Source organism: Lycorma delicatula, chromosome 5, assembly GCF_047948215.1.
Source record: "Lycorma delicatula isolate Av1 chromosome 5, ASM4794821v1, whole genome shotgun sequence".
Lineage (NCBI taxonomy): Eukaryota > Metazoa > Arthropoda > Insecta > Hemiptera > Fulgoridae > Lycorma > Lycorma delicatula.
In genome coordinates, this window is record NC_134459.1 from 170,543,048 (window position 1) to 170,564,105 (window position 21,058).

The 21,058-nt window shown below is 30.2% G+C and overlaps 1 protein-coding gene across 5 annotated transcripts in view; it reads left to right on the forward strand.

Annotated features, from left to right (window-relative positions):
* The window catches only part of Sec23 (transport protein Sec23), a 71,213-nt gene that overhangs the window by 16,234 nt on the left and 33,921 nt on the right, over window positions 1–21,058 (forward strand). For 3 of the 5 annotated variants that reach the window (XM_075367511.1, XM_075367510.1, XM_075367512.1), the window contains exons 5-13: window positions 3,834–4,162; window positions 4,613–4,757; window positions 7,084–7,128; window positions 11,197–11,471; window positions 16,640–16,782; window positions 16,905–17,056; window positions 17,630–17,736; window positions 18,244–18,397; window positions 19,334–19,485. In XM_075367511.1, the coding sequence (XP_075223626.1) occupies window positions 3,834–4,162; window positions 4,613–4,757; window positions 7,084–7,128; window positions 11,197–11,471; window positions 16,640–16,782; window positions 16,905–17,056; window positions 17,630–17,736; window positions 18,244–18,397; window positions 19,334–19,485 (1,502 nt within the window). The remainder of the gene's footprint in view (window positions 1–3,833; window positions 4,163–4,612; window positions 4,758–7,083; window positions 7,129–11,196; window positions 11,472–16,639; window positions 16,783–16,904; window positions 17,057–17,629; window positions 17,737–18,243; window positions 18,398–19,333; window positions 19,486–21,058) is intronic. The other 2 variants (XM_075367514.1, XM_075367515.1) reach the window with 1 other exon arrangement.

Consider the following 21,058-nt stretch of genomic DNA (forward strand, 5'->3'; position numbering starts at 1 on the left):
TAAAAGACTATCTTATTGAAAGTGATCACTACACTTCATCTAAACAAAGTGATGATAGTTCGGATGGTGAAATAAGTTTTATTCTCCGGGACAATACCAGTCATTTTTATTATGGCAAAAATGGGCTTAAATGGTCATCTGAACCTTTCCACACGAGAAATACCAGAACTCAATGGCGCAATATCATGGTCCAGCTTCTAGGACTAAAACAATGTATGCATACCTTAGATTCCAAACCAGAACCAATTGAAACTTGAGATCTAATTATTGACGATGATCTATTACACAGAATCGTACACTTTACTAATGTAAAACTTCAAAGAGTTCGAAATTTGCAAAAAAAAAATTCAAACGCTACAGATACACGTGATGTAGACCTTATTGAAATGAAGGCCTTTATTGGTTTGCTTTTTTATTAAATAATTTTTAAATCTAATCATGAAGACACATGAGCAGTATGGGCTACTGATAGAATAAAACGCTGTATTTTTTGTTATGTTATGAGTAGAAACAGATTTGAAAATCTATTATCACATCTTTACTTTGCTGATCGAACTGACCATCCTTAATGCATCCAAGAATATCCAGCAGCCACAATTTCTGAAATATTTGAACAATTGTCAGGATTCATATTCTATTAGTGCTTATGCTACAGTATATAAAATGCTTGTCGGCTTTAAAGATTGGTCTAGATTTGAGTTTATATGCCAAAAAAGCCATGCAAATATTGAATAAAACTTCAAGGTCTAGTTGATTCCCAGGCCTATTTTAGTAACTGTTAAATCTATGTCGGTAAAGACAGCAATGGTGATACACTTGATAAAGCTGACAGACAGTATTCCAACCAACCCAGTCAATCATCCGTCTGTAAAGAATATATTGTACAGCAACAGGAACATCACGACTGACAACTGGTATTCATCATTAGAAATTGTTAATGTACTTTATGGTAGAGGACTAACATTTGTTGGGACAATGCTCAAAGGCAAGCAGGAAATTTCACCTGAGTTCAAACCTTAAAGTCATCTTCCTATAGGAAGTTCAATATATGGCTCACAGCAAAAAAAAAAAAAAAAAACAATTTTATCTTATGTTCCGAAAAAAAGGTAAAAGTGTAATTTTTCTTTCTACAATGCACAATATACCAGAGAGCTGCGAAAAGACAGGAAAACCTGAAGTAAATACTTTCTATAATCGTACTAAAGGTGGTTTTGACAGTTTAGATGAGAAATGCGATTTATTATTCCAGCCAAAGAACTGTTAGATGGCCAATGGCTATTTTTTTCAGAATTTTAGACATCAGTGCTGTAAATGCTTACATATTGCACTATAGTTATCCTGATAACAAAAATATAATGTGATTAATTTTTATGAAGAAGCTGGTTAAGGTCCTTGTACAAGAATTTCATATTTAACGAATTTCAAGCTTGTATGGGGTGAGTTCTACAGGTCAAATCACCGGTAATAACTAAAAATGATGAAGGTGATAGACTTGATAAAAGAAGACATGTCACTTATGTGATTTGAAGAAGAAAAGAAAGTCATCTTATACATGCTACAAGTATTTTTTTTTTTGTCTTCAGTCATTTGACTGGTTTGATGCAGCTCTCCAAGATTCCCTATCCAGTGCTAGTCGTTTCATTTCAGTATACCCCCTACATCCTACATCCCTAACAATTTGTTTTACATATTCCAAACGTGGCCTGCCTACACAATTTTTTCCTTCTACCTGTCCTTCCAATATTAAAGCGACTATTCCAGGATGCCTTAGTATGTGGCCTATAAGTCTGTCTCTTCTTTTAACTATATTTTTCCAAATGCTTCTTTCTTCATCTATTTGCCACAATACCTCTTCATTTGTCACTTTATCCACCCATCTGATTTTTAACATTCTCCTATAGCACCACATTTCAAAAGATTCTAATCTTTTCTTCTCAGATACTCCGATCGTCCAAGCTTCACTTCCATATAAAGCGACACTCCAAACATATACTTTCAAAAATTTTTACCTGACATTTAAATTAAATTTTGATGTAAACAAATTATATTTCTGACTGAAGGCTCGTTTCGCTTGTGCTATTCAGCATTTTATATCGCTCCTGCTTCGTCCATCTTTAGGAATTCTACTTCCCAAATAACAAAATTCTTCTACCTCCATAATCTTTTCTCCTCCTATTTTCACATTCATCTTTGTTATTTCTAATACATTTCATTACTTTTGTTTTGTATTTGTTTATTTTCATGCGATAGTTCTTGCGTAGGACTTCATCTATGCTACAAGTATAAGAAGCTCATATGTCTAGAATGTGCAAAAAAGGTATGCAATAAGTGTATTCAAGAGAAAAATGACTAATTTTACAATCTATATAGGCCTGAGATTTTTTTTTTTATTTTGTTGTGTTTTTTGATATTGTGTAAAGACGATTTTATTTAAGAATGTAACCTTATAAAATTAAGAACATTTTTCAGACATTAAGTTCTAAATTTTGCTGTTATAAAGAACTTTTATCATAGAAAAATTGTTTTTCCTAATAATAATTAAGATTGTAAGCTAACAATAATCATTAAAAAAATACCTTTAATAAAATATTTTATAATGTAATGATTAAGTTAAATAACTTGTAATGTTAAAAAAGATTTTGAATCTGAATTTTTAGTTACTTCCTTTGGAAAAAGAAGATAAGAAATAAATACAATGTTTTCTTAAGACAACAAAGTACTAATAAATCAAAATATAAATGTAATTGTATATATATATATATATATATATATATATATATATATATTATTCTAAAAAGAAGGGGGTTGAAAATTGCAGTATGACAGAACTGACCTCATAAAAAAATTTAACCTAGTTGGTTAAGGGTTAATAAATTTAGCTTCTTATTGTTTGGTTTTGTCTGAAAACATTGCACAGAGGAACGTAAATTTTTACCTCTCATTTAGATGAACACTTGTTAGATCAGGTATATATTATTAAATTGATATGATTTGCTACAAATACTTGTTTCTATTAGTGTGTGTACTGGAAAAAATGAATTTGAACTTAGACTACAATTTTACTTTAGGAGAGTGCTGAATTATTGTTAATATATTTATAATTACAGACAATTTATGATTTAGTAGGTAGGTTTAATAATAAACAAAATCTGCAAAAAAGTCCTAGGTAAGTAAGAATGTGTAAATAGCTTATGGTATTCTGTAAATGACATAAATAAAACTAGTGTAGATTATCAGAGGTATAATATTGGGTGAGTAAATATCAATAAAGTTTAGAAGTCCTGGTTAGGTGAATTAATATATCACGTATACAATTTAATAGTCAAAACATTATTGTATTACTATGCTGCTTAGAGGGAGTGATTTCAATGCTCTTTACACTGTTTGTAGGAACCAATCATAGTTTTTAATAAATTATACATTATTTATTACCGGTTAAGCAGTTGATGGCTGTACTTTGAAAAAGTCCTCATATTTGCACATTTTAAAAGGTGGATGGTAAGGTACAGATCTCTATATTAAGAAGTAACATAAATATATATTAGAAACAGAAAGCTGTCATTAACTTTTGTTTTAGCCATAATAACTCACAAACATTCGTTTGCTTATCTCTGTACCTTCATTCATAAATGGAAATATGTTGTGAAGTTGTAGATGATACCCACCTGACTTCTTTTAACCAGTAAATCTTCCGGCAAAAAGTCTGGAATAGACTGTACATCTGTTGATATATTCATCTTTAAATTTTTTTCCTAAATATTTTCAATCATTTGGGGGGAAAATACCATTTTTGTTATTTTAATTTTAAAATTACAATTTTTTTGTGATTTCAGAGAGCTCAATGCATGCCTCCAATATTTCTGTTAGCAGTTGATACGTGTCTTGATGACGAAGAATTAGGTGCTTTAAAAGACTCTTTGCAAATGTCTTTGTCATTATTGCCTCAAAATGCATTAATCGGTTTAATAACATTTGGTAAAATGGTTCAAGTACATGAATTAGGTTGTGAAGGTTGCTCTAAAAGTTATGTGTTCAGAGGTGTAAAAGATCTAACAGCCAAACAAATACAAGACATGTTAGGAATTGGTAAAATGGCAGCTGCTGCTCAACAGCCAATGCAACCGAGAATGCCTGGAGCACAACCAGCTCCACCTTCCAACAGGTGATGTATATTTGTACTGATGTACAATAAAATAAATAAGTATATGTCTGTAAAGTTAAGAAAGTCCCAAAAGCATGAAAAAATAACAAAATTTAATGTTTTGTCATGAAAAGTTTATTTGTTTTATAAGGAACAGTAAATTCTGTTATTACTCTTCTTCTACTCCTCTCTGAGCATGAATTCTTTTTATACATTCTATTAGTAACATTGGGTATATTTGAAAAAAATCCAAAATTGGTTAACTTGAGAAATATTATTTATAAAACCTATATAGCCATTTCTAACTACAGGATCCTACCATTAGAAATCATATGGTTTTCTACTTCTTTTTCTTGCACAATAAAAAAAAATTGTTTTTAATAGATATTTTATTAAAATTTAATTAAGATCTAGTGTAATGTCTGTTTTTTAAAACCTGTTTTGAGGTTTAATTTTTGTGTTTAATTTTAGATTCTTACAACCAGTAAATAAGTGTGATATGAGCTTAACAGATCTTCTTGGTGAACTTCAGCGAGATCCGTGGCCAGTTGGTCAAGGGAAACGTTCCCTTCGATCCACAGGTGTTGCTTTATCGATTGCAGTTGGTTTGCTTGAGGTAATATTTTTTTGTTTAGTTTTTTCAATGAAAAAATGTGAAAGAAATTCCAATTATTCTTTCTCTAAGAGGCTGATCTTTGGTTAACTTAAGGGTGAAAAATTCATTCCCTAAAGAATAATAATTTTAATAAGATTGAACTGACTGATCAAATATTTCAATTTCCTGAATAGCCAGAATATAAAAATTGTTCATATAGATTATTTTAACTTATTGTACTGGCAGAATTTTGTAATTATATACTCAAGAAAGTTAAGCCTTTCCACTCGGGAGTATTTAGACTGACCATGCTATCCTGTCCACATGTAGTTATATGGATGTTCAATAAGTCCTTAGAAAATCCAAGAGATGCCGCTCATAATATCGAAAACAGTTTGCTTTTAGTAAGCATCATTTGTTGCTAGAATGCAGTTAAAGTTTCAGCTTTATTTATAGATTTTTTAAATATTTTCTTTAGTTTATGAACAGAGTGGTTTACCTTTGCCTAGTTTAAACGTTATTGATGTTTGTTTAACTGTCTTATCTAATTCTAAAAGGAAACCAACAATATACGTAAACTGAATGTACTTAACTTACTTGTAAATTTATTCACTTAAAATAAACCAAAATATTAAATTAAGCACACAAATGAAGTCATTTAAAACAAAAAAATCTGAAATCATTTGCAGAACCAAAAACAAATTATAAAAGGTTCAGCAAGAGAACTAAAATGAAAATGAGAAATTTATTATTTATAATCCAATCAGCATGACTAATAATGTTTTTATATCATTGTTTATAAGCTTAAATTATTCACCATATTATGTACTTCAACTTCTGCTTTATTTCCCTAACTCAAAAATCATTGACAGGTAGATAAAAATTTATATTTCAATGTTGATTCATTTCTCTTATGGATTTAGCTATTTAATATTGTTGATTAGAAACTGTTTTTTTTATGATTCTTACACTAACAAATAAATAATGAAGATAAAATTAAAGTAATGTAGATAAAATAAATAGTAATGTAAAATAATGTTCTATAACATAAAAATAAAACTATGCTTCATAATTTGGTGGTGTAAGCAAGTTATTTTGCATTCATTGGATGGCATACCCTGAATCAAGTTTACTTTGATATAGAGACCTTTTGTACCATTGTGTCATAAGATTGTGACTTTTGGGTGCTCTCTTTAGTGCTCTATAAAGAGTCTTCACGTGTGTTAATCTGTTTGAGCATATTTTAACTCGTATAGCAGTTCTTTCTGATTGATATTGGTCTTTTTTTATGGATTATTATTTGGAAAATCTTGACATTCAGTAATACATATACCGCTGAATAATCTATTTACTATAAAAAATAATATGAAATAACTTTAAATTGTAAAGAGTTTTTTTCATTAACTATGAAATTGTCTTACAGGTATTAAGGAGACTTTAAAATTTTGTATTCATAATAAAATAATTTTTTTGAATTTTTATAATTTTACAAAATCGTGGTCATACCTACTTATATAACAATAGTACTTGTGCATTTAGCTGAGTTTAATTAAAATTTCTGATGTTGACTTTGATAAATAAGTATAATTTTTTTTTTTTAAAGTTAATTAAAAATGAAATGTAAAAATCAATATTGTGTACCACAGTAGTTAATACATTCTAATAAATGAAACCAAAACTTGATGTTAAAATGAAATTATTTTTGTTTTTTTTTCTTTTTATAATTTATGTATATTTTTATTTAAAAAATTATGATTAATATTTTTTATTTAAAGAAAAATCAATCTGTAATTCCCTTGTTCTGTATTATAATTAATTTTGTATAAAAATTTATTATAGAAATGAATCGAGATAAGAAACCATCTGTTTCCTAATTTTTTAAACCATAACTAACTGTTTGTTTTTATTCTTCACTTAAATGAAGACTATATGTATATATGACACACATCACAGTTATAAAACAACAGGTACAGCAGTACTAGTTAGAATTACTTTTTCTGAAAGTAATGATAGTTGGTAAACAGAGTGAAGGTTTCAAGTAGAAGGCTGTGATTATCACCTAAATTTCTTTAGGCTTGGTGGCATACTGATATACTCTGTAAAGAAGAAAAAAGAAAATTACTTCACTTATGATTTTGATATGGGATACTTTTTACCCTTAAAACTGATTACACTATTTTCAGGAGCGACTGACTAGTATCTCATGTAAGGTTACCTATAAAAATTTGGTTGTCACCTTAAATAATAATTACTAAAAAACTTAACTGGGAATTTCTTACCTTATACAAATATTACATAAGAATAGATGCAATGTTTTTTTAATATTTTGAACATTATTTTTATTTAGGTTACACTTGGGCTAGGCATTCATAATAAAGATAATCCAACAAGGGTAAATTTTTTGATAGTAAATGCTAGTTTTTGGTGGTTGTATTTTCTTTGGTTATGGTTTGTTTTTGTTTTACACTTATATTTGTATTTGGAAATGATTCTATTATTATTTTTTTATTTTAGTGTTGTTTATGAAGAAAAAAAATTTCATAAATTATTTGAATATTAAATTTAGATTAATTGATTATTTAACAAGTAATAGGTTAGCATGCTGGTTTTTCATTAATTGGTCCTCTGTTCAATTCTCAGCATGTTCTGGCATTTTTTCATCATTCAGTATATTATCATTAGAAAAGGCTGTGTGGACTCCTGCCTGTTGTGGTTAAATGAATAACACAATATTTTTATTCTGAAATAAATTCTTACATTAGTCTTTTTGTATATTACTTATTCTATGTTTTCACTTTATGTCTTGCTTTCTTAAGACAATACCACTAAGAATTCCAAATTTCTGTCGAATAGCTAGCTTTAATTTCTTTGTGATCTACGTTAATACCTTTAGTTGCTGTTTACTGATAGTATTTAATAAAAAATAATAATCCCAATAATACTGAATAATTATTACTATGCACATTTTTACATTTTAATTCTGATATCTTTTATTTGACATACTGCATAACGACTTATAACAAGTAAATTGTGTAAGTATGTATTTGAAATAAAAATCAGCTTACAGTTAGGTGGAAGAGGTTCAATGAAACGTTTTTTTTAGTCTAATGTTTTCCTAACATAGAAATCAATTTTTAGGAGGGATATAAGAAATATGTAATCAATCATTAGGGAAATCTATTATTTCTGCTAGAACTATATTATTAACATTGTATGACGGAATTTTACAGTTGTAGTTATTTTTACTCAAATATCTTTTAAATTTGTCTTGAATAATGCTTTTAAATTTTGGTGGTAATGGTTATGTATGCAGTGAGTGCATTTTTTTAAATTTGACACTGGTTTTATTTGTTTTTATTATGTTTTATTTTCTTATATGAAAATAATTGCATTATAGAACATGCAATATTATTTTAAATTTGCATGGTAACTTTAATTTTAGTGGTATTTTGTTTTTATGATAATTATAACACTAGGACTGATTTGTTTATTCTGTAGTGTTTGTTAGTTTTTTTATATTTTGTTTTAATGTTTCTGGTATTCTTCATTTTATCAAACTTATAATTTATATATTTTATCTTTTAATAAAACTCAAATGAATTAAGAGAAACAAAGACTCTGATAGGTTTCTGCTGGAAGAATATAGTATTTTTTTAATATATGAGAGCACATATTTAATTTAGTTTCTTCAGATAAGCACTCCAACTGCTAGGTAGGCTTTTTCTTAAGCAAATTCCATGTGGGATGTAGCACAGCTTATGCAAGCCTATTTGCAAGGTTGCCAAATCAAGTTCTACCAAGTTTTACCAAATCCCACTAATAAGCAAATAAGCATCCCACCAGCTACTAAGTATTACTAGAGCAACAGCTGGACCAATTTCATGATAGTTGTACAGTGCATTTGAAAAGTAACTATACACCACTATACGTCATGTTCTAGTGCAACAATTTGTAACTTACCTTACCTTAGAGTAGTTGATGGTAATAGTCCCCATGAATATTCAAATACATCTGCACACATTTCTTATTCTTGAAGATATCACTTGTTATTTGTATGGTATGTCCTTGGAAAAATCACATATAACAGTTGAAGTTCCTGGAGTCTCTGAGGGTTTCTTCTATAAACATTACATTGCATAACTTCAAAAGAAAAAATCAAGTGAGCTTAAGCCTGGAGAATGAGGAGGCCACAAGCCGTTAGAAATGATTTAATTTCCATAACCTATTGCAGAAACTTCACGGATTGCCTGGCTGTATGCATAATTGTGCTGTTTTTTTAGACAAACAGTAATTTCATCCTTGATTAGCTCTTCCACAAATCTGTGAATGATTTCACAATAACAAGCTAAATTTATTGTTTCTTGCAAAGAATATTGGAATAGCTATTCTCCTGAATATTCCATTCCACATCCTAATCTTGTGGTCACGTAGAGGAATTTCATGTGGGTTATTGGCAGAATGTAAACATGAGTTATGTGTGTGCACATACCCTAAGAAATGGAACTGTGCCTCATAAATACAGAAAATATAGTCAAAAATATCACTGGGGTTGTCCACTAGAAATTTTTGAAATGGTTCACAGTATTGATCCACTTTCCACAGTCTGTAGCCAATAACTTTTGAACCGCTTTCACCTTATATTGAATGAGACAAGGCTTCTTACAAGCTGCCATGTGTGTTCCAACACAGATTTTTTTCTTTCAACCAAACCATGGACTTGTTGGGACTATGTTGCATAGCAGCTGATGTGTGTTGCAGTTTTACTTCAAGTACTGATTATGTACTGCTTCGATTCTAGTCCTTTATTGATCCTGACCCAATAAATTTCTCAATTGCCTGTTATACACTAAGTTGATTAGAAACCTGTGTACCTGAAAGTCCAACAGAAAACTGGCCTTTCACTGTGTTTGCGTACTCATCATGCTCACGAAAGATATATTCAACTAGAAATATCCATTATTTAAAGTTAACATCATTCTGAGCACACTTAGAAAAGCAGGTCTCAATTATGAATGAAAAACGACCACGTAGTTTGAAGATGTGCTCGAAACCATCTTTGTGTAAGCACCACACTTTTAGTTTCATTAAAAAACAACATAGTCTTTACATCCTGTTAACAGTCGGTCTTACATCATCTTGGAACGATACAGAAACAGCACACTTGGAAAGAGAAGAAACTAATATTTATGAACTGCTGTCATTTCTGTCAACATAAAATCCATTAACCTAAACAATTATTGCCAAAAAAAATGTTGGATCATTTCTTGTTCCACCTGTACCTTAGGTAGTTCTGGAGGCTAAACAGAAAAAAAGAGAGAGGTGTTATATAGTTATTTTTCAGTTGCACTGTAAAGAGAAGAAGGGATTAAGGAAAGGGCTTCCCCTTTCCGTAATCCCTTCTTCTTAGAGGAAGGAGATATTTTAAAGTACAAACTGAGTCAAATTTTATGTAAAGTGCTTTTAATGATGTCCGAACATTTTCATTTGTCTTTATAACAATTTCAATGACTGGTGCTACTTTTATTTTGCTGGCATCAGCTGATATTACTTTGGAGGGTTTTTTTTTAATTATTTATATATACATTTAGTTTAAAATTTAGACTTTTTATCATTTTTAGTCTAAAATTTTATTGAATTTGAATTAAGTAGTTTTGCAATTTTTTGTATATTTAGGCATTCTGTAATGTCCCAAGGTGTTCAGTTTTTCTTTTTTGTGTTTATATGAAATACCAGGGTTGTTGTCAGTGCTGGTGGATTTGTGTTTTAAATCTCTGAGCTGATTGAAAAATGTTGATTCTGTGTTGATGTGGATGGCATTAAAAGATATCCACATCAGTGTCTAGAGGTTTGTCTGTTGATTTTCTGAAGATTTTAAATAGTAACATTTGTAACAGTCGCTCTTAATACAGTCAGCAATATTGTTATATTTAGGTAGAAAGATTGCTGCATTATAATTGCGTTTTTTGGTTTTTATTTATTAAGTACTTTCTATGATTGTTTGTTTTTAAAAATTAGTCTTGTTAGGATGATTTTTGCTCATTTCATACAAATATTTAAATTTATATCACTCACTATCTGTTTTTATTGAGGAAAATTCTCTTAGAAACATTTTATTCTTCCAAAAAGATTTAAAGTGTGAAATATATTTAATACAAAAGATTTTCCATTAAATTTATTAATTCTAGAACTTATCTTCATACTTCATATAAATAACATTGCATGTAAGCTAAAATAATTTCTTATGGAAAGATTTATCCAATTAAACTTTTATGATACATACTGTATTAAAATGTGTTTAATAATTGCCGTCGCTTTCAAATTAATTATTAATAATTTTAAAAATTATACTATGAAGTAATAAAATGAGATTGCTTTTCGTATTGTATAATTTATGTATTATGTTTATAGTAATAAATTTTGTTTACATTTTATAGATCTAAAAGATCTTTTTGTTTTCTAGTGCACTTATCCAAATACTGGTGGACGAATCATGCTGTTTGTTGGAGGACCTTGCTCACAGGGTCCTGGTCAAGTTGTTAACGATGACCTTAGGGAACCCATTCGTTCACATCATGATATACATAAAGATAATGCAAAATATATGAAAAAAGCTATTAAACATTACGATGCATTAGCTGTTCGTGCTGCTACCAATGGACATAGTATTGATATTTATTCTTGTGCTCTTGATCAGACAGGCCTCCATGAAATGAAGCAGTGTTGTAACTCTACTGGGTATTAAAAATTAATTTATTATTTTATTAAGAATATGTTGTTTGTTTTTTTTAATAGGTTTGATTTTCTTTTAATCTTACTGTTAAGTTGGAATAATTTTTCAGAGAAACAGATTTTTAGTAACTAATAATCTCTTAAATTATTATTTTACCCTTTTATTTATATATTCTTTTTCTTTTTATGAAATTAAAAAATATTGTGTATTTTTGTTTAAGGGGTACATGACTATCTTAATTCTTTAATTATTCTCTAGAATAGAATTCTATTCTCTTTAAATTCATGTTTTTTTCTTTCAGACAGTTTGAAATTGTTATCTCAAATCATTATCACACATCCAAGTTACTTTTTAAATATACCGTTGTAAAATTATTTGTATATCTCAAAAATTGAATGTAATTTAAAATTTTTCTAGAATAAAAATTTTTCATTTACTAACTAAAATTTTTATTAATTCATGAATATGATTTTAACAAGGGTGAATCAAATATAAACTAATTTTTTTGGGGAATTTATTGATTAATAATATACACAATTCATAACTTCAATATTTCTCTGTAGTCTCCTGCACAATCTATACACTTTTGCCAATGATTTGGAAGCTTGAATATTCCTTGTCATAAAATGTTTGAGGACGAGTAGTCAACTAATTGCGTACAAAATGTAGTTAAATAAAATAGTGGGACAATACAATAAAATAGGCACTGTCAGGGGAACAGATTTCCCCCTCAGGGTGTTTGAGGGTTTCCCAGTGCATTTTTTCTAATTTATCCCTAGTCAAAATCACAGTGTGCAGCCTGGCGTCATGGAGAAGAATGACATCTCTGATGGGCATACCCCATCTTTTGTTTCGATTGGCAGCTTTTGTTGATTGTAAGCCACATTCACTGTTCATTGATTGTCGAGAAAATCATTGAGTAAAACTCCCCTTGAATCAAAAAATTGAAGGCCAAAAGGCTTTGGCCTTCAGTGGGAAGCCTTCATTCTTCCTTCACCACTCCTTACTCAAAAGGACATTTTTGACTCTGAGTGTAAGTAATGATGGACCCATGTCTCATAACATTTGATAATCTGCCTCAAAAAATCATCCCCTTGCTGATATCGATTCAGAAGTCTTGCAGATCTCCAACCTGACCTGTTTTTGATTTTTTGACAAAAACATTGAAACCCATTGAGTATTAATTTTTCTAAAACCAAGGTGATAATGGATTGAGTACTCCCACAGGTGATACCACTTCTGACACAATTTCTTCAACAGTAAACTGGCAATCACCTTTGATAAGCTCTTGGAATGGCACAGATGTGGTCAGCTGTGAGTCTTGACCGTGGGTGTCGATCATGACTTTTGTTTCCTACACTTTCTCACCCACCCTTAAATTGTCTGGGCCATGTATACACTCATTTCTGAGACAGTATAGTGTCCCCAAACTCTCTTTAAATAAGTTAAAATTTTTGCGGGTTTAACCCCTTCATTAGTTATAAATTTTATAATTATATGTTGTTCAACAGACGACAAACCTCTTGCTAAACTCATGGCTGTACTGATGACAGCGCAGAGTGGAGGGGCTAACCAAGCTGGTTCTCCCTCTCTAATTCACTGAACATTAACCCCCCCCACTTTGCCATCCAGCTTGGAAATGCTGCTGCTGCGTAGAATAGCAAAATTACTGTTTAAATATGATTCACCCTTGTATTGCCAGTCATTCCCAATAGTCTCAGGAATACAAGTGTGTAATAGTGTCGGGAATTTGTGTGTATAGATATCCAGTAGTTTTTGAGACAAAGAAATGAAGGTAAGAGAAAACAGTACTAATTGGAAAGTGGAGTGAAAGTTTCTAAGAGTTCATAGTGTCAGTAGCGTCACAGTTTTATATTTTTAAAATTAGATTATCATTTTATTTAAATAATCAATTTCAAATGGGCAATAACCATTATATTTTGCTTAAAGATGTCCATACTTTTTAAAATCAAATTTCTTTGGAAGGTTCAGCACTACTTGTAAAATTCAGTGACTGTTGTCTGATTAGTTATTAAGATCTAACATTTTTATAGTAATTTCGTTGTTTTAGTTTTAAAAAATTAAATTTTATACTGAACTTTGAAAAACCTATTAATTTTACCAAAACAACAAAAAATATTTTTTTTTAAAAACAAAAAAATACCTGAAACTGTTCTTATCATAGTAAACTTATTTTTTTTTTCATTTCAATTCAGTAGAGTGAAAAAAATGTTTTTTTCTAATTTTGATTTTTGATGGCATACTCCCATTAAATGTGATAAAGATTTTATAAACATAATATTCATACGAGGCCAAGTCAAAAGTTATATCTACACTTTTCATTCTACAATTTATTTTCACAAAGGTAGGTACCTTTGTCTACCACAAAGGTAGGTAGACATGTACATCATTTGTCTATGTAGTCACCTCCCCTGTCAGTGCACTTGATTCAGTGGTCCACAAACCTGCATATTCCTTTCAAGAAGAAGGTTTTCATTTTGTTACAAAGCCATTTTTGCACTGCTTCCTGTACATCTTAAGTCTGTTAAAAATCAACAATCTCGCAAAGCATCCTTGAGCAGCCCAAACAGATGAAAGTTGGAGGGAGTAAGATCTGGGCTGTAGGGAGGTTCCAGTACCTCAGAATTCAACTTGATGGTTTGAATGGTGTGGCAAGCGATGTGCAGGCAGGCTATTTTGGTACTCTTCACTGACTTTACAGAAGCCTAGCTCATCATGGATGATTTGATGGGCAGAACCATGACTGATGTTCAAAGAAGATGCTACCTCATCAGGGGTTACTTGTCTATTCATCAGAATCATCCCTTAAGCTTGCTGAATCTTGTCGTCCATGGTGGAGGTTAATAGGCATCCTGCTCCCTTTTCATGCATCGCATTCATCTGGCCACTTTTGAACTTTTCAATCCACAAAAAACACTTTTATGTGATAAAGCACTGTCCCCATATTGTGATAAAAGTCTATGATAAATTTTAGCTACTTTCATACCCTCCAACCAGAGAAATTGGATCACTGCTTGTTGTTCTTCCTTGGTGCAAACTGCTGGCGAAGTGGACATGATTACACTAATAGTCAGAAGGCAAATGACGCAATCATTATCAAATTTAGCACATGTCACAGCCATCTTCTAACTCTTAAGTACAACAACCTTGAAGATGTGTTATGGCGAAAGTATTGATAATTTTTAACTTGTCCTCGTATTAATTTTGTATTACTCAGCTATGATATATCTTGTAATTTATTTCTTACATTCCATATTCTTGCTAATTTATATATTAGGTATTTACTCAACTATTTATACAGTTGACATCCTACTTTTTTTTCTTTATACGGAGTGGGCTTTTTAATAAAAGTGTGCTTTTCTTATTTTTTTTTAATAAAACATTATAAATTAACTCAAAACTAATTTTGTTATCTTTAGGTTAAATTTCAGTCAAATCATGATTTACTGAATTAGGTTTTGAAAATAGTATCTTTTAAATGATCTCTGAAGCATTCACAAATCTAGGCACTTTTTAACACATTTTGCATGGTTAAAACCAATATATCTTCTGATATTGCTGCTATTTAGACGTGAATATTGTTTTTTTAGCTCTTCTAAATTTTGTGGCTTATTTACATAAACCTTTTCTTTCAAATTGTCCTAAAGAAAAGAAAATTAGGAACCGTCAAATCCAATGACCTTGGAGCCCAACAAAAATCCAAATTTCTCAAAATTATTCGATATTCAAATTTTGCCCTGAACTCCATTGTGGCTCTGCTAGTGTGAGCCATGATTCCATCTCACTGAAACCAGGCCTCTTTGACGTCATTTCCAAGATCCAGAATGAAAACTTCCTCAAGCATTTGTTGATATCTGTTGCTATTCACTTTCACCAGAACACTATTTTCTTCAAAAAAATACAGCCTGATGATTCTTTGTTGAGAAAGAGCACACCACAGCTTTTTGTAGCTGTAAAGGACATTTATGTCTAACTTTGGAATTGGCAGTACCCCAAAAACAAGCATTTTGTTTCTTCACATAGCCACTAAGGTGGAAATGGGCTTTGTCACTCATCTACAAATTAGGCAAAAAGGAATCATCAGCGTTTAAACGACAGTATTCCTTAATGCGTAATTGTTCAAGCACATTTTACGGACCAGTTGGATTTTGTAAGGAAACATTTTTAAATCCTTGTGCAATGATATTCGATTAATCCCCAACTGAGTGGAACGTTTTTGTGTTGAGCATCCTCCAATACACTGTTTTTTACAGACAATATTTTCATTATTTCTGAAAGATCTTGGTTTTACTAATCTTCTGGTATCTCCTGCTGTTCCATTCAGTTCAAATTTCAAAACCAGGATGCATGGATGGCTGCGCCAGAAGGTAACTTTCTAGTTTTGTAAAACATCAAAATTTTGTCTTTCAGAAATAGTCCTCTGTTTAATTTTCTTCCAAGTAATATGTGACTATTTTTATTCTTTATTGGAGGGTGTATTTTTATAAAATTAATCTTGTTTTTATTAAGTTTAATCTGGAAGAAAAAAAATTATGTTTTAATAATAAAAAAATTGCAAATTTTTTCATAGGAAGTGATCTTTGGTCCCACCCAATATTAATGATAAATTGCCAATTTTTAAAATACTGATTATTATAAAGCGTTTAACACTATTTTCTTATTTTACAAGTCATATAAAGTTAATGTAAATGTATATTACTTACTGATAATTAAAATTTTTAACCAATCTTCATTGAAAAATAATCTTTTCTGGTAACAATTTCCAGATATATTTGTTATAAAAACGTATCTGAAAAAGGATTACAATTAAAATCTTATTTTATTCAGTATCTTTACAAAATTATTAAACCTCAAATATTAGTATGTTTTTTATTAGCATTAGCACCTGATTACTTCAGTAGCCTTTACTACTGAAATTTATGGTTTTCCCCATAAAGGGCGAAAACCATAACAAACATATATGTTAAAAGATTTTTTTTTGATAAACTAATTACTTTAGAGTAAATTTTAAAGTACTATAGTTTGAAGTATGACTAATTATATTCAAGTAAATGTTCAGGATTAATTCTTCTCTTTTGATAATATAGATTTTTTTTGCTTATTTTTTGTTATGTCTGTAAATTTATAGTTACTATCAATTTGTAATTTTTAGTGGACACATGGTCATGGGAGATTCCTTCAACTCATCTCTTTTCAAGCAAACATTTCAAAGGGTCCTGACAAGAGATGTTAAAGGAGATTTTAAAATGGCATTTAATGGCACTCTTGAAGTTAAAACCTCGCGTGAACTTAAAGGTATAGTTTTTAAATTTATTTACTCTAATGTATTAGATTAGTTAATGAAATTATTTACTGATAATTTTTCTTTCATCCTAGTATTATTATTTATTTTTAATTTACGTATATCTGTGTTTCAGTGATGGGAGCAATAGGGCCCTGTGTTTCCCTTAATGTTAAAGGCCCTTGTGTCTCTGATACAGACATAGGGCTTGGAGGAACATCACAATGGAAAATGTGCACGTTTTCACCTCAGACCACTTGTGCATTTTTCTTTGAAATTGTCAATCAGGTAATAACATTTTTTTTAAAGATAAATTCTTTGTCAAGAACTGTAACTGTCAAATGAAATAAATTATTTAACTTATTAAAATTATTATTTTTTAAGTTTCAACACTTATAGTTTTTAAATCTCAGATTTTATATGAGTGATATGTATAAGAGTTAGATTTATTTAATTATTTACTTAGAAGTAAAGCAAACATAATGCTTACTGATTTACCATGTACAATTATTACAAAATTAAAGTTCACTGACACGGATCATTCTAGAGACATTGATGTTCTGTGGATCAACTTCAGAGATTACATCTTTGGGATTTGTTTTTGAGATGTTGTGGATATTATTCATACATAGTTGGGAAAGTTTTATTACTATATGTAATGATTTATAGAAATGTATAAGTTAGCTTTTTCTGGAATGCACTGCAAGTATTATAACTAAAGTGTTTTAGTTGTTTGTTTTCCAACCTTTACATATATAAATAAATATTTTGTAATTTGTATTAGTGATGTAATGGTTTAATTAAGTCATCGATTATTCTGGCCCATAGTATAAGACTACAGTCTGATATTTTTTATTTCAGCATGCTGCACCTATTCCACAAGGAGGTAGGGGTTGTATTCAGTTTATTACACAATATCAACATTCCAGCGGCCAAAGACGTATTCGTGTAACAACTTTGGCACGAAAGTAAGTTATTATAAATATCATTTTATTTTTATTCATATATATTTCATTTAATTATTTTTAATTTATAATATAATTTTAAATAACATTACCCTCTTCATTTTTCTTCCATGTTAAAGGACTCCAAGAATCAAGGTTTTTTATTTTGCATATAGTTCGATTGATTCAAATACATCAGTATCTGTAGAAAGTATTTAATTTTAATTTTTGGTTGCATATTTAATATAGAGTTGTTAAAGAAAAATCGGTGGATTTTTTTATTGTTGTAGCCATTTGATTAGTTTGATGTACCATCTCCTCTGTTTTATGTCAATTTCTTAATCTCTTCTTACTTGTACACAGTACATCTTAATATTTGTTTCACATTTTTCAATCATTGGCTCTTTAACTGTTTTTAATATTTACATTTAGTTCTAGAGCTAATTTCACTAAACTTGGCTGTCTTAAATAATTATTTTGTTTTATCTGTGATAATATAAAATGTACAGATAAATTATTTTTTTTTTACAGTTGGGCCGATGCTGGTACAAATTTGCCTCACATCAGTGCAGGTTTTGATCAGGAAGCTGGTGCAGTTCTAATGGCTAGAATAGTTGTTCACCGAGCAGAAAGTGATGATGGACCTGATGTTATGAGATGGGCAGATAGAATGCTCATTCGTTTAGTATGTTTCCATTTTTCATTTTTAACATTTTATGTTAATGATGTCATATCTCTTTTTATCCCATTAGCTAATTTAGAATATTTATATCAATTTGTTTCCAGATCATTACCCTCTTGTATTTCCAAAAAATAATTTTTATGGCAGTTTTCTAATTCAGGATATAAAAAAAAACAAGTCTGCAGAAATAAGGATGAGTGTTCCCTTGAAATATTATTTATTTTTTACCTGTATTATTTCCATTTTAGTATGTTAATTTTTCCATATCCTTTCTGAAAACCCTCAATTTGATTTTTGGGGATAAACTCAACACCAAAGGCATTGTTTAATCTGAAATTTCATCTCAATTCTCTCCACTTGAGTAACAAGCAAGCTACTTCCAGTTGTTCATATTCTCATTACCATCAAATAGCAAAGAAGAAATATCAGAAATAATGAGAATTTCAACATTCATTTTAAAATTAGTTCATAGAACTATAAGAAAGAAGTCATATAAAAGTAGAATATGAAAAATGGCAGAAAACAATATTATAATAAAGATCAATGTACAAGCACAGATACGGAACTGAAAAAAAGTAATATTAAATGTTACTCTAGATTTTATAATACCTTACAGCAGTGATTCTAAACCTTTTTAGCTCCACGACCCCCACAAATTAAAAAATATGCAATTTAATATATAAATATTAAATTTTTTCCTGATAATTATTTATTTAATATTTGCAGGTTTTTCCTTGCGTATTATTACACGGTTATAGCAGTTTGAATTTATTATAAAATAAAAAGCTTGATTTTTGTGAAAAATAAGTTATAGAACTTAAAAAGACTCAAAGCGAGTTCAGTTTATGGTAATTTTTGTTACTCTAATATTTAATATAAATATATTTATTCATGACTAGTATTATAATGTAGTATTTATGTATGGATTTTCTCTTTCAGTGTCAGAAATTTGGTGATTATGCTAAAGATGATCCTAATAGTTTTAGACTACCAGAAAATTTCAGCCTTTATCCACAGTTTATGTATCACCTTCGTCGTTCGCAGTTTCTTCAAGTTTTTAACAACAGTCCGGATGAAACATCATATTATAGGTATTAAATTTTTTTCTTGTTCATGAAGTTCCTATATATTGTATATATGAGAGGTGGATCAAAAAATAAGTTATAACCTTGCCATGTTCTTGAAATAAAAGGGATGTATTAATGTCTTGTGATGGCAGCACAAGACAGGCAGCAGGTTGTTGTGTTGTTGTCTTCACACTCCTCCAGCAGCAATTCTTTAAGACATTCACTACGTGTGTAGTGTTGTTGTCAGAGGTTTCGTCCAGCATAGAATTGTGTTGAGTAGTCCAAGTTTTGTGGGCAAAAAATTACAATTGTTGTGGAATTTGTCACCAAATTGTTGAAGTATACAGTGAGAATGTAATGTCACGACCCATGATCGCAAAATGATGCCAAATGTTCAGAAATGGAAGACAAGTGTGTGTAACGAACTGTGTGCTGGGCATCCTTCAAGTGCAAACACGATGGTTAATGCGAAACATGAATGAAATGATTTTGAGTAACTGGCACATTAAAATTAGAGGGATTGCAAGTGAACTTAACATCAGTTACGATAGTCTGTTTGCGATTATTCACAATCTTGGTTACTGTAAGATGTGTACACGATAGGTGCCACATCTATTGACCGACAACCACAAACATCAACGTTTTGCATCTGCTCTTTCTTTTCTTCAGTGTTATTTTAGGACTGGTCCACAATTTTTGAAACAAATCATCAGAGGTTGAGAGCTGGGTGCTTAATTACACTCCTGATACTAAACGAGCATCACATGAATGGAGACACAAAATCACCACAGCCAAAAAAGTGAAAACATTCCCATATGTTCGAGAGGTTATACTGACAGTCTTTTTCAATTCTGAGGAAGTTGTTTACTGTGAATTTACGTCCCGAGGAACAATAATCAGTGCCGAATCTTATTGTGAGACTAAAAAATATTGCCTAGGACCATAAAAGACTGAAGACCTGGAAGATTGAGCGATGGGGTTGTTTTTCTTCATGACAATGCTGCTCCTCATTTAGCTCATGTGACAAAGGTATTACTGTAAAAATTCAAGTGGGAAGTGTGGTCTCATCCGCCTTGTGTCCCTGACCCAGCACCCTGCAACTACCACCTTTTTGGTCCTTTCAAGCAAGACCTGGGAAGGGAAGGAAGGATCCTTAAATGGGTGAAGGAAATTGGATGAAATTTTTATGAGAGTAGAACTGAAAAACCTCTCACAAGGTATGAAGTGTTTAAAAAACTTGGTGATTATGTCAAAAAATAGATAAAAATATATAGCTTTTTGTTTAATAAAAAAAAAAAATGCCTTATAAATATGTGTTTGTTTCATAGAGGGGGAGGGGTGTAACTTACTTTCTGATCATCCCTTGTACACAAATATAATAGCACAACACTAAAACATATTGTAAGGTTTTAAACATTTTTCATTATTTTTTTATAAATATGTATTTAATGTTCTTATAAAATTTATAAATATTCACAAAAATTATAAATAAGTAGTTAAGATAATTAAGCCTACAGAACTTAAACAAAATCAGAATTTTCAATTTTTGTTCTATTCCGTCTGGTCTGTACTTTTTCTTTACCTTAGAATTCCAACA